At 39.6% G+C, this 25,754-nt stretch overlaps 1 protein-coding gene and 1 long non-coding RNA gene across 3 annotated transcripts; one reads left to right on the top strand and one right to left on the bottom strand.

The window, feature by feature from the left end:
* The first annotated feature begins 2,262 nt into the window (after positions 1–2,262).
* On the top strand, positions 2,263–4,221 carry LOC130165099 (uncharacterized). Its single transcript, XR_008826706.1, has 3 exons — positions 2,263–2,344; positions 3,607–3,666; positions 3,839–4,221. It is a non-coding gene; the product is annotated as an uncharacterized LOC130165099 (long non-coding RNA).
* Positions 4,086–25,251, bottom strand: LOC130165045 (complement C3-like). 2 transcript variants are annotated; one of them, XM_056370017.1, is made up of 43 exons: positions 24,989–25,217; positions 23,848–24,046; positions 23,467–23,629; positions 22,911–23,005; positions 22,048–22,136; positions 21,129–21,211; positions 20,921–21,008; positions 20,698–20,800; positions 20,436–20,556; positions 19,993–20,108; positions 19,320–19,466; positions 18,060–18,159; positions 17,835–17,929; positions 17,507–17,698; positions 17,174–17,329; positions 16,663–16,792; positions 14,754–14,822; positions 14,173–14,370; positions 13,962–14,079; positions 13,770–13,858; positions 13,437–13,576; positions 12,869–13,081; positions 11,329–11,392; positions 9,944–10,033; positions 9,630–9,833; positions 9,371–9,446; positions 9,055–9,214; positions 8,778–8,873; positions 8,060–8,210; positions 7,761–7,846; positions 7,446–7,523; positions 7,174–7,329; positions 6,987–7,049; positions 6,742–6,823; positions 6,614–6,662; positions 6,092–6,182; positions 5,871–5,960; positions 5,655–5,772; positions 5,450–5,539; positions 5,076–5,168; positions 4,887–4,970; positions 4,484–4,628; positions 4,086–4,383 (listed from the first exon to the last, which is right to left on the bottom strand). In XM_056370017.1, exons 1-43 carry the CDS (start codon positions 25,081–25,083, stop codon positions 4,239–4,241), a joined length of 5,010 nt encoding a protein of 1,669 aa, XP_056225992.1. In that variant the 5' UTR covers positions 25,084–25,217; the 3' UTR covers positions 4,086–4,238. The 2 variants fall into 2 exon arrangements, with proteins under 2 accessions (XP_056225992.1, XP_056225993.1); XM_056370018.1 differs by lacking the exons at positions 4,086–4,383; positions 4,484–4,628; positions 4,887–4,970; positions 5,076–5,168; positions 5,450–5,539 and having other exon boundaries at positions 5,997–6,182; positions 24,989–25,251.
* Positions 25,252–25,754: the final 503 nt, after the last annotated feature.

The following is a 25,754-nucleotide window of genomic DNA, read 5'->3' as shown; positions in this document are numbered from 1 at the left end:
AGTGACAATTTCACTCCCCACAGGCATACACTGTAGAGGGAAACCATAAAAGGATTAAGCGGAGAAAGGTCTTTCATGGATGTGTTGATGGTTTTAGTCGGACCATCACATACCTGCAATGCCTCAATAACAATCGGGTCTGAAGTGTACTGTGGGTGTTTTGTACTGGTGACCACAGCATGGAAAACACAGAGGTTGCCAGGTATCTGCTGGAGAGAAGTGGGTTAGATAGAACGGCTGTAGGCAGAGCTAAACAGAGTACTGCCCTCCCACTGAGGGCATACTGGACTCGACAGATGAACTCTATTTGTTTTTTCTACGTGTTATCTACTTGCCAAGAGTTCAAGGGGCTGCTGTAGAATTCTGAAATCAGTGGAACAACCAACAACACATTTTTGCAGGAAATGAAAGAGACATGATCATGCAGGAAATCCATTTATGGTTGAAGGGAGAAGCCAACTCCAGGGATGACTTTTGCACCCATTGCAATTGATTTTACCCAGCTTTGAATGTTTAATCACAGAATGTTAAAATTAACATAAAGCTCCAAAAGAAAGGAATGAAAGACAAGGAAAGAGAAAATGGCGAATGAAAAGGATGTAAAGAGAGGAGTGAAAGAAAAAAGAAAAAAAGTTAATAGAACGACAAAGATAGCATAGCAAACTATTCAAAAGGTACAGTACATAATGGAAAGACAGTGGATTCTACAAGAGACAGACCGCAAAAAGAAAGGAAGCAAACGTAAATAAGATAGAGGAAGGGGGGCTGAGTAAAAAATAAAAATAAATAATAAATGGAGGGAAAACAAAAAACAAACATGCCACAAATCACCTCAAAGAGCTCATGATTGGCCTTTACTTAAGTTAAGCCAGACATACAACCAAACTGAAACAATAAGGTTGAGCTCTTTTCCAGCAAACTATCAATTGGCAATGTAAAGTCAGCACTATTAACTTTAGCTCTTATCTTAATAAATATATGTGCATAAAATTCTTTGTTGTCTCTTATTAATTCTGTGATTCATTATGTTTTACCTCCTTGCAAAATTAACCGCCACTTGAAATCTTTTATTTCCTCTTCAATACATCTTTTAAATTCTCCGTACATGTTTTTTATGACTTTTTTATTAAATGATGATCAACCTTTTTATTAATATTGATTTAGAATAGATTCTTTTATTCCACTGAACTTCTTGGCATATCTCATTTTATTTATTCTATTGTATTTTATTCCCATTCTATTTATTACTCCCTTATTTTTATGCCTTCATGTCACTGTAAGTTTTTAGTATGCGTGTGAAGCAAGCTGTTCAAACAAATTGCCCCTGGTGGGATTAATACGGTTGTCTGAATCTGAATCTGCTTTGAACATAGTAAATTAAAACCAGGTGTCGAATTTGATTCAACATTTCTGACATTGTTGTGATAACAGTTGGGGGGTTTTAAATGTTGTTTAAGACGCCAATGGTTTAACTGAGCAGCTCCCGGTCCACCATCTTCCCATAACAATCATGACTGGAAAGGCGGGCCATGTCCTATCTTCATCAAATATAACCAGTCAGAAACTGAGGATTTAGTGCCATTTCCTGTTCAATCAAATTTGCTTCAGTTCCAATTAAACTCTCTCACACTAACACGTGGGCAGCGGTCGAAAAGTCTTGTTTGCTTATAGAAAAGGTTCCTATGAGTGAAATGACCCGGAAATATCTAAGTTGCAGCCATGGTTAGAGCTGGTCGAATTCTCTAAATGATAATGAATGGAGCTTCAGCGCTTCCTATCTTATCTCCTTTAGTATAGTAAACACTGCAGCTGCCTTTACGAAAGGAAATGAGAAAATGCTGTCTCACACTTTTAAAGTGACACACTGTTGTAGTTTCACCACAGAAAACCCACAAAAATGTAGAAAAAACAGCACACCTGTATGCAGTGGCGTTTTCTCCGGGAAGCCGGACTTCCCCAGTTTTACAGGCTATAGTTGTCATTTTAATAAATATAAAACTATATAAATATTCTGTGCTGTAGCTGCCGTCCCCCCTCCTTCCCATTCTCATGTAGGTAAACAGTGCCCCTCTAACTAATGTGTGAATGTGTGGTGAAACTACAGAGGCTGTGAGATATAAAGGCCTGCTGTAGACTAATGTCATGTCTCTAAAGGAGGCTGGGTCAATGTTGGCATCCCTTGATGTATAAAAAGAATGATTAACCAATCAGATGAAGCTATCATCATGACACTGCAGAACTGTGAGCCCAACCCCCTCTGGCCTCACATCAAACAACTCAGAACATGTTTATAACGTCACTGACATTGAAATTACAGGAGATAAACACTAACCCAACAACACTGGTAAGTGCAGTTATGGAGTTTTAGGTTAAGTTAAACGAAGTATGCAAACTATGTGTGTATGCCAAACACATAAAACTGAGTTTGTAAGTCATGTGTTTGATGCATTAACCTACTGTTATTTTACGATATAAAACTTTCATCTCCTGGTTGAGTTTGTGAATGAATGCGTCTTTCACTCATTATCGAATCTGTACATTGCATTAAGTGACTGGTTATGCATTTAGGTGGGGGGTTACGTAAGTAGATAAGATGTTTGGGGCAGTGTGTGTGTGTGTGTGTGTGTGTGTCAGTGTGTGTGTGAGAGAGAGAAAGAGAGACAATGAGAGAGCGAGAAAGGGAGCCTGTGTAGGTACAGTGAAGTAAAGGTTATTATATAACATGCTTAATTATTATTTCAATGGCTCAACGTTCTCTTATTGTGTATTCCTTTCATGTCATCTTATTTCAACATGTCAATCATGTTTATTTTGTTTTTGTGGTTAGGAAAGGAGGTATTTATTGTCCATGTGTTATAACTAAAGTTTGTTTACTGTACTTGCAGTGCAAGTGCAGTCATCTTTTCCTAAGTCCTTATGAATTGTCCTTCACACCTTTCCTTGACCTCATGATGCTTTCGCATTGAGGTCAAGGAAAAGTGTTTAGGAAAGGAAATAATTTTGACTTTTCGACCACAGCCCTATTCTCAGTCATAGACTACCCCAAATAATTCTGTGTTACATTCACTATCATTTTGTTCCATACACATAATTATTAACATTCACATGTGCTATTTGTTTCTCTTACATATGCTATTATACTCTTTCAAATATATTATCTCATACATATATTAGACCTTTTTCCTCTGTTACAGAGACTATTATGCAAGTGTATATTGCATGAATAAGTATAGTTCTCTGTGCAAGAGGGCACAGCGCTGTGTGCGCATGAGAGTATGATGGTAAATAAAAGAAAATATGATTGTGCATGTAACAGGGTAGTGATTGTGTTAAAGTAGTGGTTTACATGTGAGATCATGATTTTAGGTGTGAAACCAAGTATGAATTATCTCTCAAGACGCCTCCCATAATAGTGTGTGTGTGTGTGTGTGTGTGTGTGTCTAATGCATAAAATTGTTGTTTTGGTTTCATGTCTGCTAATAGTCACTGATGGCGTTATCAGCTTTGTTGAGCCTCCAGCTATAACTGAAGTTGTAAGTATTCAGTGTCCTACAGATTTTGACAAATACAGTTTAAAGTAAAATGAAAAAATTCTCTTCATCACAGGATGATAATGATGATGACACATTGTCTGACACAGAGAGGACTTCAGAAGTGCCTACAGAGGTAGGCTATAAATCCTAATATGATGTATGGTAGCTACTGATAGTTTATTTTAATGATCAGTTATTTAAATTGATTTTCATTCTGGAATTAAATTGTGAGTTTGATACACAGAAGTGATGAGAATAAATAATGAATAGAAATACAGTTTGCACATTCTAATCCTTTTTAACAGAGCATGACTGGGCATTGCCAGGCTGATGGAGGAGGGTCCATCAACCTGCACAGCACAGATCCACACTGTGAGATGTTCAGAAAATGGCAGGTTACTTCTTCATGTTGAACTGTAGGATTTAATGTCATTTTTATGTCTCCCATGTTTCCCAAATGGCTTGGAAGTTAACACGTAGTCATAATGTGCCACATCTGAGTCAATATTTCATTCTTGTCCTGTTGTCTGATAACAGAAACATTAAGAAAAATACCCTGTAAGTATTTTATTGATCATACATTGATACATATGTTGATACATATGTTCTAAATACTTACAGTGTAACTTTTGGACTGTAATCTAAAGTGTTACAGAGTAATGCAAAACAAAAACAACTCACAAACCAATTTCATTTTCTTCAGTTTTACTTCTGCTGACATCCATAGCGTGTGTACTGCTCGACCATCTCCTTTATGCCTGCACAGGTAGTTTTGTGTTGCTCAGTTTGACACTCTGCTTCTGTTGGCCAGTACTCGATCCAGGTTCTCTCACCGAGCACATACTGATACCTGATTTAGAAACACAAAGCGGGGGAACGGTTTGAATGTCTAAATGCTGACAATATTACGAGGGGAATGAAAATACCAGATGTAGACACAACAAACTTACGATTCTCTCTCTTCGTCTATGTGAATATCTTTGGACGTGCCCATGATAAGGTAGGTTTTGCCTGTGCCTAAATCTAAAGCCGCTCTGCAGTGCGGATGACTGAGGAATGTGCGCAGTTTACCCTGAGGACCCACATCAATACTTCCTGTAATTGAAATATGGGAGGAGAGAGAGAAGATACTTAAACACAACTATGGTATATTACAAACTGGGTTTTTTTGGATCTCTGACAATCTTTGTTTTCAGTTACGAAATAAGAGAGGTGGGTGCAAAGAGCTCAAAAAATTCAAAAAGGTAAAAGAAATTTGGTCTCTCACCCTCAAGATGCTTTAGGTGAAACATTTGAGGAAAGCAAATGTTTAAGCAGTTGAAACATTTCAAGGTTTAGAGGAAATAAACCCACCTTCTTTGACGACTTCCAGTAACCGCACTGTGTAAATGTCAGTGGACAAACCATCTGTATATTCCTCAAGACTCACTTTGTACACTGAGGACAGACAAGTTGCAGATTTTTTACCTCAGGTGCTCCCTTGCTTACTTATTTTCTCAATCTCTTACTCTCACACCAACACATATACAAACAGGAACTCACCAAAATCTATTTTGATGTTCACTTCAGTCTCACAAGCCTTAGCTGTGCGTTCAGCGTTGTTAATGTTGCCTTTCTTCTGCATACTGCAGTTCTCTGGGAATATGCAGAGATGTCCCACTTAAATAATCACATTATTATTCTTTGGTGCTTGTTGCCTCTGATAGAAAGTTCTGATGAACATGCTACAATCAATTATGCTGCATGACCGTCTCCTTCACCACATATTAAAACAAGCACATCACAAACAAGTGCAACCCCCAAATTAGTGATGAATATTTGGTTTACCTCCTCCATCAAAAGTGTTCAAGAATTTCAGATCTAACAAATTAATGCATATACACCTTATGTCTTCAGGTAGACATCATCCTGTTTACCTTCAGCACATGTGCATTCATCATTTCTACAGAGCCTCAGTAGCTCTCCAGCTCTCCTCTCTGGATGGTAGAATTTCATACAATGTGTTCCTGCAACAAGACAGAAAATATTTATAGATATACTGTATGTGTGTGTGTGTGTGTGTGTGTGTGTGTGTGTGTCAGAGACAGAGGCAGCATGTTTCTAGGCATCTTTGAGACTTACTATTACTGTACTGATGGTCATGATATTCATAGATAGACACAGCTGCTGGTTGTAAGACGCCCACTTTCAGCGTCTGGTGGATTCTAAAAGCGATCTCTTCTGTTTGTGTGTGAGAAACCTGTGGAGAGATGTAAAGCAAAGGTGAGACACAGATAAACAGAGAAACAACGAGTCAGAGAGAAAAAGGGAAAGAGAGAAGAAAGACTGATGTCTTACCTTGTCCAGGTAGATAATGAGCGAGCCTCTCTCTGACAGGGCTGTGTTCATCTTATATTTTGCAATGGTGCGGGCACGGCCTTTGGACAACTACACACACACACACACACACACACACACACACACACACACACACACACACACACACACACACACACACACAATAATAAAAAGTGACCTTTTTGTGTGTGGTGTGTATGTGTGTGTAGTTGAAGACTTACTAAGTCAAGGTCTTTTGTGTTCACAGTGAAGCCTGTTAGCAAGCCAATATCCAAGACTGACATGGTTGCATCGTGCTCCTTGTCTTTATACCTGCACATAAAATTAACAGTTTAATAAAAAGTATTATGAGGGAAATCTTGTTTACAGCTATAAACCACTATAAAGCAAACATTTTACCCCTAAACTATCCTTTTTTACAAAACTGACCCTGTTTTGTCAACCGCTGTTTCCAAGTTCAAGAAGGAACTTTAAATCTTAGCTTTTAAGTAAACATGGAGGAGAACTCCTTGAAGTAGCTACTGTTCCAAACCGTTTGCTTCTGATTTGTTAAAATATGCACAAATTGAGATTAAATGAAAATCAAATCAATATTTTTGTTGTCTATTTTCTTTTAAGATGGAGAAATGAAATAATTGGAGATGGTGAAAAAGTTGTGAAATGGAGATGGGTAATGAAAACTGGTTCTGTAGAAAGCCATTTTACTGTGATGTTTGCTGGTATTATTTCCTTCGTCTACTTACATAACCTCTATTTTCAGCTGGTATATCATCTCATCCTCATTCATTTTCCCTGGAGAAGCAAGACATCAGATGAGCATAAAAACAAGTAATAAACAAATGGTTAAAATGACAAAACAAAACCAAATTACCTGGGATGAGCGCCACTGACAGGTTAAACTTCTGGCAGTCGCTCTCCTTCTCTTTAGGCAGAGCGTAATACAGCGACACCATCTGTCACACAGAGAAAAGTGCATTTTAACATTGGATGCACTGTGATAAAATAATATGGGTATCTGTCTGAATGGTTAGGCTAAACACACACAAGGTTAAAACATGTCTTTGGTCTCATTTGGGATCAAAAAGGACACATCAATAGAAAAGAGATTTTATATACTGTCACTGTTGCTTCTCCTGTGCCCGTGGCAGTCACTTTCACATCCTGGTTTATATCGTTGATCTGTGGGGATTTAAAATATGCACACAAACACACACAGGGATCAGCAGAAGAAACAAACACAGTGAAAGCAACAGGAATTATGATATTAATGCGTCACTGTGAGTTTGTGTGCTTGTGTTCTCACTTTAGATGTTCTCGTGGCATAGTGGTTATTCCTGTTTAAGTTGTACTTGTTAGGTTTTGACCTGCCCGGCAACAAGATGTCCACATTCAGATCATATTCTGGTTCTTTGGCCCTGGCCCAGTACTCTGCCACAGCCTGGTACACCATTATGGTAGCCTGGAGAGAAACATGACCTGTAGTTTGAGCCCAGATTACCTACGAACAAGTGAAACAGCAGCCAAAAACAAAACAAAACAATATAGAGAAAATAAGAGTCATGCAACATGTGTTACCTGAGTTGATCCATATCCTCCATTCACTCTCTTCTGTTTGTTGAACCATCTCACTACAGGTCTGGCTTCTTTAAAAGCCTTTGTTGACAGAAAGCAATGGATGGAATCAGTGTTTGACTGTGGATTGATTTTTTAAATTATTGTGGTGAAAACAGAGAAAATATAGCTGTTGAACTAGGAGGTTAGGGGCTTTGCAATTTGGGAAATCCCTGTCTTCGCAACCCTTCTACTCTTTTCTGTGATACCATGGATGGATTTGTTTTAGTAGCATGACATGCTGGTGACACACAGATGCAGTAAGTAGGACGTGCTCACCTCAGCCTTGACCAGAGCCAGAAGAGCGTAAGCTGTGGCTTCCAGTGTGTAAACACGTCCCTTCGGTACAGGCCAGTGGGACAAGTCTATAGAAACCACATACACAAGATTGTAGTACTATACTGTACTCACGAAAAGCCAGAATATGCATTGAAGTTGACAAACTATCTAATAGCAAGATTCATCAGAGTGATCAGCTGGGCTCAAGTATACATGTTAAAGAATATGTGGCTATGCAAACCCTCTGATCTATTCATCTACAGAATCTTTTTCTGTATGTGAATATGATTTGAAGAAACCTGGGGAAGCAAACTTGTAGAGGACGTCCTGGTTCAGTTTGTTTTCATTGGCCAGGGCATATGATGTCATGGCAACAGCATAAGGGTTGATTAGGCTGGGCAGGCGTCTCTCCAGGTAGGCCACTGCTTTGGTTGTACTGCCTGGCAGATGCTGGACAGAAGGAAAAGATGACAGATTAAAGGAGGAGGGAGAGTAATGGGAGAACAGATAGACAGCAGGGGTTTCACAGTGTAACAGGTAAAATGGGTGAGATTACTGTAATACTATCTACTGTAGGTGCTGGAGTGTATCACATACTGTACTGGGGGAAAGGCAGGGTACTAAATGGACAAGTCACCAGTCTATCACAGGACTGTAACACATATTAGCTCTCATATTCACACTGATGGCAAATTTAGAGTGACCAATTTGGTCCCTGATTATGACAGACGTAACACGATAAATCCTGCAGTTGACTTATCTCTATTGTAAGAAAACTAAATGTAGCTGGAACAGCTAGATGGTAAATATGTGGGCTTGTTTAATTACTCTAACATTCAAGATAGATTGCTTTATTGAATGCTAGTATTATTTGGCTATGGGACATGACCTTGTTTGTCCCATCTCTTACCTGTCTTATGAACCATTAATCACAGTTAACACCAGGGCACAAAGTTAGTAAATGGAGAAGAAAAGAGGTGAAGAAAAGACAAACACTGTAGGCAGGTAAGTACTCACGTTAACAGTGGCAGCACACAGTGTGCGTGACTCTTGCATGGCGATGAGACAGAAGGCTGTCATGGAGGCATCTGAATCTCTGCCTTGCACATCACCCTACACATGCACACACAAACAAACGTGTCAGTATCACCGTTATCATTACTATCATCAGTATCACACATGTCTATATTCATACAAGATGATAGCCAATGACATGCAATGGTTTGCTTTTAGAAAAATTATTTTGTTTAGCATCAAGATGAAGAATTGATGTTAATGAAATCAGGGCACGCACTATCATCTCTCCGTGGGACACACTTCCTACTTCTCTAAACACGCCGTCAGTTCGCTGTGCTTTGAGGATCAGAAACTTGACAGCATCACAGATCACTTTGCTTTGCACTGCCACCAGACTGTTGGCCATGGCAAACACCTTGACGACATAAGCTGTCAACCTAACAGAGAGGAGAGGGTGGAATTGTTTAGTTAGTGATTAGATGGATGGATGGATGGATGGATGGATGGATGGATGGATGGATGGAGAGGCAGAGTCTAGGTGGGAGGATGTGCACACATTTATGTGTGAGTTCAAGCATGTCAGCAGTCCTCACCAGGTGCTGCTTTGGTGATCGAGATATGCAGCAAAAGACCCATCCTTTTTACGATAGGCAAGCTGATTATGGTAACCTAAATAAAACAAAATAAAAACACAGTCTTTTTCACTGACTCCTGATTAAACTCTGTACTGAAGATCATCCATTAAAAAGCCACTTTAAGTTGCACTGTTAGATTAGGTGGTTTGCGTTTTTACACAAGGACTTTCAACAAAATATGCTGTCTGTGCTAATAAATGCATCTGAGTTAGCCCACCGGTGCTTATGTGTTGGAGGGCTTCGTCACGTCTCCCAATGCTCAAAGGTTCCCACAGGTTGGCATTGTCCAAATATGTGGTTGTAATGACAGGCAGGGTCATGTGGATCATGTTCTCCTCTCCACAGCCCACAGGCTGGTAGATCAGACTACCCATTGGTGTCCCACTGATGGCATTCTTCAACACACTTGTGTGCACTTTCCCTGCAAACATTTCCACAACTAGTGAGGTGATAATCTACCACTGAGAACAAAGTAACAACTATTAGGTAAGACTACAGACACTACCACATATCATTCATTAGATATCTCACCTGTGACAGAGATCTGTGTGGTAGTAGGTGTGTTTGGAAGAAAATCTTTCATAGCAAGTCCACTGTTGATAATTTCCACTTGTTTGCCATCTAAAAGAAAGAAAACTTTTTCATTAAATGGCCATTAATTACATAGAAATGACTATGCATATAAGTAATTAAACAAGACAAATTTAGGGCGTATGTTATGAACAGCCTTGTAACCATGAGTTGGAGCTACTTTTTTGTTCTCCACAGGCTGTGTTCATCTCTCTAGCCCTGCCGGAATGACGTTCAATCTACAGCTTCAGCTATTAAACACAGAGACATATCACACATATCACACTTTATTTCACTTGCAAACTAAGACTTGCACCCTGTTGGGTGGTCTCACTATAGTTCCGGGTCTGCTACTGTGTTTGCCATGACAAATATCCTTTGAGCCTTGGTGTTTAATATCAATGCAAGGACTTTCAAATAATACTTGTGCTAAATGCAACTATCTGACATTTGCAGAAAGGGTTGCTTGGTTGGCAAGACTGGAAATAACAATGCTGAGGCTGACTTACCACCTTGGGAAATATCTGCAGAGAGTCCATCAGCAGTTACTACAGCTATCTGCTTTTAAATCCCTCTGGTCAATACATGATGCTGTTTTCTATGCTCATAAAACGTAGAAGCAAGATGACCTCCGGTTGGGTCTTTGGCTTCCGTGTTTGCCAGTATTAAGACCCTGCTTTTAAATTTACAGTCTCTTATTGCTGCTGCTACCACTGCGTTTGCTTTTGTGTAGAGTTCATTGCCTGACCTGCTGTTCAAGTCAAGAGCGTCACCAAACTGACATTTGTGCATGCGAGAAGACTTGGGACAAGAACATAGCCCTTGGCTGAGTTGGGTAACCGAAACTGTTGAAGTTATTAACGTTGTACAACACAGTTCTTGGGAAATATTGTACTATTGGGTAACTGTCTGTTTAAGAAATTTGTATCGTTTCCAAAGGGTTTTGACTGAAGGTTATAATAGAGGAGATCTTGCCTGAATTAGTTAGAATGCTTTGCACATTTGCCTTGATTGCTTGCTTCTCTGTGTGCAAATAAAACTGATATTAATCAGCACTTGATTTCGCCTGTTGGGCTAAGACTTCTTTTCTTTGGTAAAGTAGATTGGCGAAGAGATGTTTTTCCCTCAGAATTGTCAACCATAAAGGGACCATTAGGGGAATGGGAGGAACAGAAGTAATTATAGATGGTATCCTGTCAGGTTGTTGCCGTCAGCGACAGGATACTGAGATGAATCATTCCACAAGTTAAACCCAAAATTCCTCCACATGGTCAATTTGAAAGATAAGCCTGTCTTCTCCCAAAAGGCCATTGAATCAGAATCATACGGCAGCTGGGTAAACTCACCTACACCTTTATTTGCAGGATCCAGAGCTATAATCTGAGGCCATTTCATCAGCAAGCCTTCAGGCTGGAAGAACAACAGTTAGGACAAACATTTGGAATCACAACAAGTTTCAAGTTCAACTCTTCAAACTGATGTGTAATCAATTTAAGGTCGGTTCCTTGGGGATTCTCATGATTAGATTTGATTATAATTGTTTAATTCAGAGGTGCCACAGTTCAACACAGAATCAGCTATCAATTCAAAATCAATTCTTGATCAAATAACTAGAAAAGCAAGCCCTATTTTCATGCTGTTACTCAAACAAACTTTGTGCAAAATCATTCATTCATGTTTGTTGAAGTCCACTGAATTATGGATAAAACCTAACTAGCAGTTGAAAGTAACCTGTGAAGTTTTTGACCACTTTTATAATTGGGCCTCCAATTATAATTGTTGGTACAGCACATCAGGATGCGCACCCGCTTGAGCATACAGACGATGCAATGTACACATTCCTTTAGTCAATTTCACACTATTCTGCTAATAGGAAGGCAGTGGTGATAACTGCTTACATGCATTTCATCACCGCAAAATGTTTTCAAAAAATAGCTTGTTGTATGAGGAAGGAAATTTGTTAGACACACAGTGCACTGGATGTAAACATAACTTTTGTTTAACTGTTTGAATGAAAACTCAACAGGACATCTTTAAGGTATTGGTCTTGATGAAGACTGTCTGACCAAACTAAAAAGCTGAGAAAAGTCTTTAAGACAAAAAAGAAACCAAGTCATTGCCTTCACCAGCACCTCCTTCGTCAGCACTCTGCGGTCAGGACGAAATGAATAATTCAGAGCACAATCAGCAAACTTTTCTGAAATGTCATCAAGACTTTTCCTGACTGAGATCCAAACACACACCTCTGACCTATGCTACTGCTCTGCTAGCTACTACGACCCATGAATGAACGGTCAAGTGTGGTTTTATAAGATGGGTAGAGTTAGTTGGTCATTCAAATCATGTTTGATTGGGTACATTTGAGTAATTGAACTTCAGTTGCCAAAAATATTTTAACAATTTCTTTAACTGAGACCAAGAAATAAATCATGAATTGACAAAAGTTACTTCACAAACCAAGTAACTTACAAATTTTGATTCCAACTGCAATAAATTGGAAACATGCTACAGCATTTTGTGACAGATTGATGAAATAAAAGTGACCATAGTTAGGGTGCACACCACTTAACTGCAATGTTCACAACTTGATTCCCAGATTTGTTGCATGTCATACCCCTCTCTATCCCCTTGTTTCCTGTCTTTATACACTGATTGTCCAATAAAGACAAAAAGCTAAAAAAAAAAAAAAGGACAACCCCAACGACCAGCGCAAAGTGGTAGGCAGTGGCACTTCTCATAGGATGCAGATTAATCATCATATTTGTCCTGCCATCTTCAGATGGCTGCAGACATTTAAGGTAGAAACGGGACGGCTTTGATACATTATTATGCAGTTGTGGACGACAGAAAAGAAGCTCTAAAACCACTACAGCCTGTTTCTCTTACCACCACCTGCAGCGTCTTCACAATGCCATCACTGAGCGCCGAGTCTTTAACAGATGCTTTGATCTCAATGCGGTGTTGTCCCTCCCTCGTGGGAATAATGACAAAGGGTACAGAACGTGTGGCTTGGCACCCAACTTTGACCTCCTGACGATACCTTGCACGTTTTGAAGCTGCACTGCACACATGCTCCTCCTCAAGCAGATCCACACGCACCTTGAAAACAAGGATTGAGAATGAGACTGAGGTATGTGTAGTTGACCATGGATCAAGATCTGCCATTAAGTTGATAAGATTTTGACAATTTCAGGCTCTCTTTCCCCCTACCTATAAAATTACAATAATTTCTGTCTAAAATCCAGTTCCAGTATTGACTGAGCAATGCAGCGCAAACAAATCTAAAGCTCTGTGAAGTAGTTACTTAAATAGCTTAAGTCTTGCATTATTTGAATTCATTCTGTTTTTAGCCACATGTTGTATGAAAGTCTAATATTTTATGTCATCTTGCCCTGGATTGGTTCACCATAACAAAATATGATCCTGCTGTCTCGCTTGAGTGACCTAGACTTACAGTGGTAGGATCCGGTGTGTAGTTGTAGAGGATTGCTTTGATTTCCAGCTGCTCTCCACGGACAGCAGAGTAGGGCAGTCTGAGGTCAATGAAGAAGTCCTTATGTGCAATTACCTCTAACGGATCAGCAACACAGATACCTAACAACAAACAAATAATGAAATAAGGAAAAAAACAAGGCATAAAATGTGGCAAAGGAAAAAGGGGGTAGCTGGGTGAGGGATATGACAACAGAAATAAGTGCATATAGTACAATGTAGAGTGGACTGTTGTTTTTGAGATTAGACAGGTACACCTAAAACACAAGACAGCTTAGCGTCACTGATTTCTCACCATGAGTTCTTGACAGACTAATGCCAGTGAACTGCCAGGTTGTGATTGAGTCTTGCAAAGGAACATTTTTCACAAGTGATGTGGACTCACTGAAACAAAAAAAGTGATTGAAGAGGCAAAGAGAAGTGTTCAACTTTTGTCATACATGAAGTTATCAGTGTATTTCTTGCGTGTATGTTTCAGTTGCCTCACCAGTTGGGTGTTTGTGGAGGGCAAGCAGGCAGTTTGACGTCGGACCACAGCCAACTTTCAGGGAACTTGGTTCGAGAAGTAATGTCATTGCTGTCCATGTAACCGTCATCATCTTCACCTGAAGTGACATTAAAAAGGTTACTATTTTGACTGTTTTATAACTACCAGTATGACAATGAATAACCGCCCGTTCTTTGTTCCCTTGTCTTACTACGAGCCAGTTGGAGGCTTTCATCCTTCCTCTCAGCTTGCTGTATTTCCATCTCGTTGCAGCAGTGCAGGAAGGCCTCGATACAGGCTGCACCATCTGAGATGTACTCACTCCGCCTCTCACAGGTGTATGAAATGGGGGTGCCCCTCATGCCATCCAAACAACAGTCACGTTGTAGTTCATCTGTATACTGACTCACTGGAAAGAAAGCGAGTTGTGGGTGGAGGACAGACAGAGGTGAGAAGGTATGCAGACAAGAAATAAATAATACATTTCAAAGCAGGGAAAATTAAAAATAGAGATGAATGAACGAGTCAAGTCGGTCAAGTCAAGATAGCAGGAGCCCTCTCCCCAGTATTGACAGACATGCAGTAAAAGTAGCAGTATTACTTATGTAATATGTAATATTAATATAGGCATAAATATAAAGTAAGAAGAGCTTCAGCTTATTTGTATTCTTCCACTAACACATAGCATGGCAAAGCTGTGTATTGTGACACAAGATGTCCAACTACAGACAGAGGAAGTCTTAATATGACTGCATGTATAGTTATTGGGTAGTGTAGAGCTGTGGTTCTTACCTAAGCTGGTTGTAACGTTCATTGTAGCAGTGGCTCGTTTCTTCCTGCTGAGAGCCTGACAGTCCAGTTCTGGAAACACAACAAAGACCAGATCAACAGACCCCAACAACTACTAGACTTGAAATTTACGTGGTAAAATTGATACACTTCTCTAAGACAATTTAATGGGTAACATCAAGCAGCACCCTCCAAGGATGAAAAATCAAGTCAACACAGAAGTGCCAAAAACTGCAGTTCTTCGAATGGCCGCTTGGGGCTGGCTCCAAAAGTGAGTGAGGGGAAGGCTCTGACTGTTGTGCGGGCTTATGCAAGAAAACAGGTCGGAGTATCAGGCCTTCTTGGAGTCTCTGGGCAGTGTCCTGAAAAGTGTTCTGCCTGGAGACTCAATAGTTCTACTGGGGGACCTCATCACTCATGTGGGCAATGATGGAGAAACCTGGAGGGGCATGATGGGGAGGAACTGCCTCCCTGATCTAAACCTGTATGGTGCTTTGTTATTGGACTTCTTCTAGTCATAGTTTGGCCATAACAAGCACAATGTTCGGGCATAAGGTTGCTAATAAGTGTATTTAGTACCAGAGCACCTTAGGTGGTGGTATCATCAGATCTGCAGACTTATGTCTTGGACACTCGGGTGAAGAGGGGGGTAGAGCTGTAAACTGATAACCACCTGGTGGTGAGTTGGATCAGATGGCCGGAAAGGCTGCCAGACAGACCTGGCAAACACAGACATTTAGTGAGGGTGAACTGGGAACGTCTGTCCATGAGGTTTTCAACTCACACCTCCAGAAGAATTTCTTGTGCATCCCAGGGGAGGTTTGGGACATGGAGTCTGAGTGGGCTCATGTTCAAAGCCGCGGTTAGGAACTGTGGTCAATTTGAGGAGCTTCTGAACTCGGGAGAAGATGGATGGATGGATGGATGGATGTTAAAACATAATATTTCACAAAAAATGATTGTCAAAAAATAATGAATAATAATCATTAACATCCCTAAAGAAACATATGGGATCATGATCAGCTCATTTATCATGGTCCTTGGTGGCAATAACCATGCTTGATAGTTGAAACCAACATGGAAACGTCTCAAAGAGTCCTAAAGGAGTTTTTTAAATCGAAATCAACTGGACTAGGTTATTTGTCTGGGAAGACGTTTCACCTCTCATCCAAGAGGCTTCATCAGTTCGTGTACGCATCTGACCAGGCTAGGACTGGCCAGACAAATAACCTAGTCCAGTTGTTTTCGATTTAAAAAACTCCTTTAGGATACTATGACCTGGACAAATGAGAATATACACAGGCTCGTCTCAAAGAGTCAGTTTAACTAAAGTGCAAAAAACATGTTTTCTCACTTACCTCTAGTGGTATTTGGCAATTTTGGCCAGTTTTGAGGTACCTGTCCAAACCATATTTGCCTCACCCCCAAAACCAAAAAGGTGACTGAAATTTTGTTTATGGTGTTCAAACCATTAAAAATTACTTTTAAAAATATAAACCACAACAAACTATCTGCATTGCCACATGGGAAGCGAGACAGAGCTTTTTTGGTGACTGACCCTTTAAAACATAGTCCCTCTATTGTCTAAAAAAACGTTAAATTTGCATTAACTGGTATTTTCGGGAGCAGCAAATAAAACTGTAAACACTGAAATATTATCACCATAGAGCTATGGTGAGGCGTACAGTGGGAGTGTAAAGTGGTTGTGTGTGCATATATTGAGAGTATAAGTACCACAAATACAGTCTGCTTATGCCTAAATATATGTCAGGTTGTTGAACCAATCATACTCAGCTATGGTTGTTATCACATGCTTGCCCTGTCTCACCTGTCTCAGGGCTGCACCCAAATTAAGATTCTAGAGAGTGAGATTAGTAGGAGGGGGGGAAACAGTGAGACTGTAGAGTGTCACCTTGTCTGAAGGGAGTCCCAGAAGCTGTGTTGGACTGAAACAACAGTCCAGCATCGTAGAACACACTCATACTGTCCTTCCCTCCACCTGGTGTGCAGCCTGTATCATATTTCTCTACACTCTCCCACACCTGAACATAAAGAAACATAACAGACAGGGCTCAGGGTTATGCCACATGTGAAGGTTACAGCATATTGCTCCAAACTGATCCAAACTGCTCCAAGTGGTTAGGTCAATACCCGGCATCACAGGTCTGCTGCCATTGGTGTGTGTGCATGGTTGGATAGAGGAACATTTTTGAAAGCAGTAAGTAAATGCATTACATTAAGCATGTAAGTTAAATGACATATCTGATATGACATTAGAAACATTAGCTAATGCAATATACCTGCTGTGTGTCAGTTGAGTTTAATAACCTGTACTATAGAAATACTTAAAAAAACATTTTTTTTTTAAAAAACTAAATCGCTTTCAAGTATATCCAAAACTAAAGATAGGATAAAGAAATTGCCTTTTTCTGGGTCAGGCGGTGCTTGTTATTCAGGATGTAGACGCCTTTGTCAACTGCCACCAGTCCCACTGTGGCCTCTGGATCTCCAGTGACTTTCAGACCAAACATCCTGCGAGGCTCATAGGACACGGCAGGTCTCAATGATTCTAAGTTCAGCTAAAGCAGGAAGACATACCAATGCAAGAGAATTTCATTTGTTAAAACAATTGGATTAAAATATGAATACAAGTATATGTGACAAATTCAAATAACTTCATCAGTTTGTGTGTGGGTGTATTGTTTGCCCACTTAAACTCTATGCAAGCTCTATTACATCAGTGTTGTGTGTCTCACCGAACCCATGCAGGAGTCCTTCACATCCACCCAAACAGAGTCTGATACCACTTCATTGTCATTTGTATGGTAGTAGGCTATGATGCGGAACGATGGCAGCATTTCTTTGGTGATGGGAGCTATCAGGGAAATCAGTACTTGACTTTTTGTCTGGTAACGGCCATGTTTCACCAGCTGACCTCTGCTCAGGAACTTGGTAAGCACAGATATGAACATCATTACTTATCCGATATGCATGTATACTGAACTACACAAGCTGCGGGAAGCAACTCAAACAGTCAAGTATGTGGACCAAGACACACATACACAGGTGCAAAACATCTCTCACCAGGTACGTGATGTCATTTTGTGCATTTTCCTGCCTGTTGAGGTGGAGGTTGATCTTCAAGTTGTCTCCTAATTTTACTTCAGCTGCATCCACCCCTGTCATACCAACATCTGAATTAGTGAAAGTAGTGAAAGCTAAACTTTGAAAAAAAAAATCCTTTATGGTATTTTGACAGCACTGCCACTACCAGCACCATCGCCACCTCTGTGATATTATAGTAGGTACCTATTTGGATGTAATTGTTGCTGTTGGTGCTATATGGGTGAGCTGTCATGCTGGCTGATGCTTGCCTTTCTGGTGAAATATAAGGATCATTGGTCTTTACCTACAATTAAACACACAGGTAAGCATACAGACAGTTACATACAGTGATGTAAATGACAATTGTCTATCCATAGTTTAGGTTATCTATGTCATTATATAGTACCACATTCTTTCATATGCAAAGAAATCTTTTTAATTATGCTGAGGTAAAAAATGACGCCCTTTCTTAACCTTTTAAATTCACACCATGTCTACTGCCACCAGCTGACAGATACACAGTCACCACAAATCTTGAGGTAACCTGACCCTTTCACTATCCCATCAAGGGACAAATGATTTAGACACAGTGCAGAGTCAGTGTGTTCGTTTCATGAAACAGCAAACAGTGGGGTGTTGGCTCACAGGTCTGTGCTAAACCCACGTGACAGGCTGAAATAAAAGCCAAGCAGACTTTAATAGTGGAAAAGACCTTGCCCTTAAAGAAAAAGACAGAATTGCCACAGGGCATTGGAATGAGATAACCTGTGACCCATCGCACCACTCTTCAAATACCCACCACTTGCATTCAAACAGCAATGTGGCCACCACTCTTGCTCTCTAAATAGTGTTGATACTATTCTTGGGAAATCTCCCCCGTAGACCATGGCTGGCTTCAGAGTGTTTACAAAGTTCTGTCCAATGGTTCATTGCCCACATACGTTTAATCAGTATCAATGACAGACACCTCTTTCTCACTCTCATCAGTGTGAGGGAAATAAGGGCCTCACATAAGACACATAAAGCAGAACTGGTAGCCACTTGTGAGCCTGTACCTCTGTTCTCAGTGGAGCCTCCTCATTCTGCCGGGAAAAATGCTTTGGGCAATCTCTTTAAGGCAAACCTGGGATTGGCCAAAGCAAGCCCAAATCTAAATTACTACCTGAGGATGGCATTTTGGACTTGACTCTCCAAGCTCTGGATTCCTGGGACATGAATGGTTCTCTGTGACAGTACATGATGACTGCAAGACAACATATTGAGAGGATGAAACCTGAGGCCACCTAGTCTGTTGATGTAAGCTAAGGGCCCTTCCAACAGCCTGAGTCACTGCCGTGTTGAGGTGGCTGTGTTTCTGACTAGCTGGCAACTGTCCAATTATCACCTATAGCTTACATTTGCTAAATGTGCTTTAACACAAACTGTAAATAAATAAATGCAAATTTACCAATTATCAACACTTACTGTGATGGTCATTGGTTCAGGATTTTGCACTGTATTGATGGAAAGCCTTGCCATGCCATTGGCTGCAGTGAGGCCCTGCATCTCGTTTGCATCCATCACCACTGCAACGCCTTGTGCTGGACTGCCGTCAGGTTTCACAACTTCAATCTACTGGCCAAGACGCAAACAACTGCACAGTCAAAAAACATCCAACTATCTAAGGAAAACACATCTGAGGCAAATCTAATACTGTTCTGGAAATAGAAGCTTCAAACTTTAGTAGCTGTACAGAAAACATGTTATGACTGAGATAATAATGACCCAGCGAGTCTGTGTATGAGCTTCTAGTTTTTCTATTTGCATAACACTCAACATCCATGACAGATGCAATTATAACGGTAATAAAATAAATAATCATGGGAGTATTAAAAAGTGTGTGGATTTTACTTTTGTTTTGTAAATTAACATTTTCAGAGGAGATTTATATCACTTGACAAAAATGGTACATCAATCAAATGATCTGTAGCATTAAAAAAAGTCAGTCAGTTATTGGTCATTAAAAATACAATGATAATGATAATTTTTCAGGATACAGTCCTGTTTGATTGGTTGTGGCTAGTGAATTTCAACTATTTATGTATTTTAAAAAATTTAGCCTAAATTTTATTTTACATACATGTTAAGTGTACATTACCGCAACATCAAAGGACATTCCTGGTTTGAAATATTGGGGTGTTTTCTTGAAGTGGATGGTGTAAGGTGATGTGACAATCTGGATACTTTTCAATCCTGCCTCCGCCATTTCACTGTCTGTGCAAAGATATACAGAGTGCACATGCAACCAACACTCAAGTGGAAAAAAACTGCAGTTCCTCAAACGGCCACTCTGTGAATATTTAGATAATCATCCATTTAAATTTTATAAAGCCATTGTGTAAAAAACTAGAAAAACACCAAAGTGCTAGGTATTAACATTTTGACATGAATAACATTAAAATTAAAAGCAATGTAACCACTATAGAAATGTCCTTGTAGGTGACCAGCGCCCCCTAGTGAGCGAGAGTTGATGAATGTGACAACCAACCCTATTCTAGTGGAGGCAAATATGTGTTATGTGTAATTTTTTCTCTTTCTTACCGCTGTCTGTCAGCACACTGACAGCTACAAATATGGAACTCCCCACCAGGTCCAGGATGTTTTCGAAGGTCTGTGTGATGTGCTCTCTCTTCAGCAAGACCACTCCATTACCGTTCTCGATCTAATAATAAATATAAAACAAATAAAAAAAACATTTTGAAATAGCATACCTTAACAGTTGGCACTTTGCTAAATTTGCTAGTAGCACTGATAAAAGGCCAAACTACAAAACAGGGTTGAGGTTACAAAAGTATCTACTGACCGCCACTCTCTGAAGGGAGCTGGGTAAGCTCTTCTTTTGACCCTCATGCATAACCCCAAATATCCCGAAGGCTGACCCATCCACCTCTTTACCAAACAGATACCTAAAACCACAAGTAAATGTTTTATTTCATAATAAGCTAAAAGTGAGAAAAATAAAATAAACAAGCCCCTTTACTTCATCAGTATACTAATCAAACATAAAAACAAGAACCTTCACATACGTAGCTTTGATGTCGATGGTGAGCTGTGGACTGTCCACATAGAAGAAGGAGCTCGTAGGCGTCACTTTCACCTCAAAACTGGGCAGCACTTACAAATTAAATGCATTTTATTGTGTGTCCAACATCAGATCAAAAGTAAATACTGTAAAAGTGATATAGGGTTTTAATGACAGCTAAACAGGTAAAGACGACCTCTGCTCCGACTCACCGTATTCTTTGACCTCAAACTCTGCAGAGTTGCTCAGGTGTGGTCTGCTGTTTAACTTGGCCACCACTTTCCAAAGCCCAACACTATACAAACACAAACACACACTTGCTTACTTAGTCACTGTGAAGAATGATGTATGCAGAGTTAGACACTAGAAAGCTGTGCTCACCTCTGAGTTTAACGTGCACATATACCCGCAGGAATCTGAGACATCATGACTAGTGTAGGAGTTAACTGGGGTCTTATATTAATCTTACAGTAGTATGATGTGGAAACCTGAGACCTCAAGTGCAAATATATTAATAATGGACTTGGTGCAGAATTTAAACCGAAATGAAATACATTTGCATAGATTTGGGATTTTTCAATGAGGAGTAGACTTTTAAGAATTTTTATGTGTCAAATTTTGTAGAAAACTTGATTATTCAAAAAATATTTTTGAATGTATTCAAACATGTCTGGAGTAAATGTTAAAAAGCGGCTATACCTGATATTTTACAATGACAATATATCAAATGATAATGTGACAATTTGAAAGAGGTAGCTCATAGTGATGAACCTACAAAAAAACAATCACCCAAATTGGCATCTCTGCTTTACGGAGCTTTTACATCGGGATTCAGCATATTGCTTAGCTGTCCTGCAACTTTACTGTTGTGGATCACTGTCACTGCTCTCATGGCATCATTGTACACTACCTGCTTAGCACCAAAAATAGCATTTAGCAACTAAGGAGCCGTTATTTCCCTCAAATGTTGGTTGAGACCTACTGAAATGCATGGCATTCACAAAAGAAAAAAATATTTGGAGACCTTATTTTATAATTATGACTTACTAAATGACTTAATCCCTCACCATTGAACAAAAAAGTATAAATGAAATAAAAAGCCAAGCCAGAAAAATCTAATTAGATACACACCTGACAATTTCACCGAGTTGGTAATCTCCAGAGTAGATGCCGGATTTCAGAGAGACTGGATCAAGTGCTGAAATGATGCCTTCAGGGGTCTAAAACAAGGAACAATTCAATGACAGTGAACCTCACCAATTTACAAATCAATTCATTAATTCCATACTACATTTTCAAAGACCTTAAATACTCATCTTTTTTTCTACAATCTGAGCCTGACTAGCTTCTTGATTGACTATTTCTCAAATCTCTCTCTCTTTCTGATGAGGGAAAGGCTGCACTCAAATGAGCAGCTTAACAAGTACAGGGAGACATGCATATCTCTAGAGATGGACACAAAACCTAACATGGGAACAAGGTTCAGTGGTTCTGTGTTTAGCTATAGTAGTAGCATGGCTCTAGGCGTCCCAAGGGCGTGTACCTGGTACATCCGCCACAGTGTTTTCCATTCATCATCTAAACTAATTTTGTCCCACCACAGTTTCACAACGAACCAAACATTTATTTACACTTCTAATAATGTAACATAAAAGATGTCTAACATTGTGATTGTAGATCTATGTGGAGCACATTGATTGGCTCGATGTTTGCTCGCTGCGTGCGTGTGCCCGGACTGAGCTCAATGGCAAGTCATAATATGTAATCAACTCGCCACAAATTCTGTGTGAAACACTGTGAAAAAGGTGCAAGAATTCCTGGAGATGTAACGCAGAGTGGTTTGTTGCATATGCTTTAGACCATGTGCTTTGGACTTTTAAAAAGGAATTTTAGATGGATGTGGGAGGCAAAGGTGGTAGTATGGAAATTATGTAAAAAATGAAGTCTAATAATTTTACATTCAATTCTGTGCTTTAAAAGATAAAATACAATACCACAATGTCAATGGCAAGAGAAGTATCAGTTCTGGTTTCATTATCCGTCCCCACAGGGTCCATGCGGGGTGTCAGTACAAATATCCTGTAGAGAACTGGAATAAAGACAGTACTGCTGTTACTTTACCTTTAAAGGTTGAAGGAGGGTATTTGCATCTATATGTCTGGTCATGTAACTGACTTTTCATTTAACAAATTTGACAGAACGGCAGTTCACTCTGAAAATAAGAAAAAAAATCAGATAAAATCTATCAACTATGATTAGGCCAAATTCTAACATTTATTACAGAGCAGCAAGGAACTGAGAGCGATGGGGGATGACACGCAACAGTCAGACTCAAAGCAGGGATGTTACAGTTACATCTTAAACTCCAAGGCCACTGTCCCCATATCACAAAATACTTGATGCCCTGGTTCTAAAACAAAAGGCATGATATATTTTAAGATAATGTCTTAAAAATACAAATATAATATTCAATTCAAAATTACTAACAGGACAGAAACATTTTTACAAGTGTTTGGGTTGTCTGTTTCTCAGAACTATTACTGGACTCACCTTTACTGTTGGGGGTGTAGAGGGTCTTGTCAGTCTGGATGAAGATGTAGCCAGACTGGAAGGACACTAAGACAACTTGCTCCAGTACTACATCAGGGAAATAAGCTTGCAGGTAGACATGCTGCTTCATGTCGGGATGCTCACTGAAGTCTCCAGTGGGGATCTGAAAGCAGTATGAAGAGACACAGGCAGCGCGGGGGGAGCAGGATGGGTGTATACGATGCTAAATTTTAAAATTGTTTTGTTTCCTCTCTTGATTGTAGTCATGTTTCTTTAGACATGTGATAGGCCTGCATTTAGACAAGGTTCACCAATATATTTTAGCAAACAAAAAAAACAAATGACAGTAACATACAGTATGTTTCAGCATTTCTACATTACATTAATTTGACCGAAGTTCTGGAATTTATTTGCTCTGTTAAGGATCACAGATGTGGATGCCAGCCTTTTGAACTTGGTCGGATAATTCACGACGTTGATTTCAACTCTGGTATCATTATCGTTGGTGCAGTCTTGACACTCCACAAAGACGTTTTCTGCTGTTCCTACATGCAACACGCTGGGTGCAGACATTATCTTCCTGCAGAGCAGTGGGAAAAGAGACAGAGAATACACTTTAGACACTGTACAAAAAGCTTAGGATACTGACTCACTGACAAACTGAGGAACAGTGACAGACATGTTTACTGATTTGCTTTGTGTTGCTTTTCTCAACAGTTGTAAGAGTGCGTTTAAAGTTCTGTTCATCCAATTTACTAATACAAAAAAACAAACATTTTCTTTGATGAGGATTATCTTCTCCAGCGTGGACTTTAAACACAATTAGTGATCCATTGATTATCTTGACTAAGATCCAGCACTGGATCAATAAAACATTTCATCATGACTCTGTTTGCTGTGGTAGGCTTAATGAATCACTGTGCAAATTCAAAACAACATTTACAACATTTACATTTACCGGAATCGTTTTGAAGGACCTTGATTTATTCAACAAAAACTCCAAACCGGACTGCAGCTTTTCGTTATATTACACATTGAAGTCTTGAATGGAGTAAAACTAATACTCAATCTTCACTCCTTATGCAGGTAATCCCTGGACTTATTGTTGCTCCCATTACAGTTTTTCTCAACAGCTTTAGTAAATTTTCTGAAACACTGTCAAAACATTAGGTACTGTTTTGGTTTACAATGCAGGATAACTTTTTGTATGAGGCGTAAAAGGTCATAACCCAGGCGACGCATTTAAGACATGTTTAAAAAGTAAACAGTTTCATCAGAAAGTGCATCACTGCCACTAAAATTAAATTTCCCTTTCTGAACGCATAAGACAATAAAGACAAAACGTGCAAGGAGTTTATTTATTTTGCTCATCATTCAGACATACTATCATTCAGAAATAAAGTCATATTTTTTCTCTAGCCTGTCAAACAGTATCCACAACAACTCACACAACACCTAACACTAACAGTAATGTAAATACAAATGCTGTTATTGTTCAGTAAAAACAAATGTCTCTACTTACATTGGAGATTCTTCAGCCAGAGACATCAAGGAGAAAAAAGCCAGTAAGGTCAACAGCCAGAGCTGAGTCCTACACATTGTCCCGCCTGATCCCATTTCTGCTGCTATTGCACCCTCCAGCTCTGCAGCACTCTACTTTTACTTACTTACCTCCCTTCTCCTGCAGCTTTACATCTCCTCACTACTTTCTCCTCCAGTTAATCTCAAGGTAACTAATTGAACTACACCGTCCTTTTTCCTAATACAGAATGGATGCCTGCTCTTTTTGTTGGACTGGTTTCAATAAAATGTCAATACCTGGACATGGTACACTGCTAGCCTGCAGTACAACATCTACGTTTAGGTTTATCCCATTTACTTGTTTTCGGTCTCTTCTGTCCTCCTTTGGGAGAGATGAGAGGAAATGAGGATGCTAAATAAATGAATGGGAAGCACCATTACATACAAATCATAGACACTGGTTGTTAAGGTTGATATACAGCTAAAACAAATTTGCAGGTTGTAAGACTTATTTACTGTAATGTAGATTAGTCACCTATGCAAGGTGACTAATGATAATAAATGTGATGTGACTACAGGCCATTTTTTAAAGTACATGGTAAAATCAAAACAGGAAACTTTCCCAATATATTGTTTTGAAATTAACTCTAATTGTTGATGCTATTACGCTGATTTCTTTCTTCCACTTTGGCATGTCTGCTATTCAGAATGAGAACCTTCTATTAGCACAGAAGACCTGTTTTAAGATGACGTTCTCTCTCTCTCTC

Source organism: Seriola aureovittata, chromosome 3 (assembly GCF_021018895.1).
Source record: "Seriola aureovittata isolate HTS-2021-v1 ecotype China chromosome 3, ASM2101889v1, whole genome shotgun sequence".
NCBI lineage: Eukaryota > Metazoa > Chordata > Actinopteri > Carangiformes > Carangidae > Seriola > Seriola aureovittata.
Note: the sequence above shows the minus strand (reverse complement) of the source record. Positions and strands in the feature narration are given on the sequence as shown.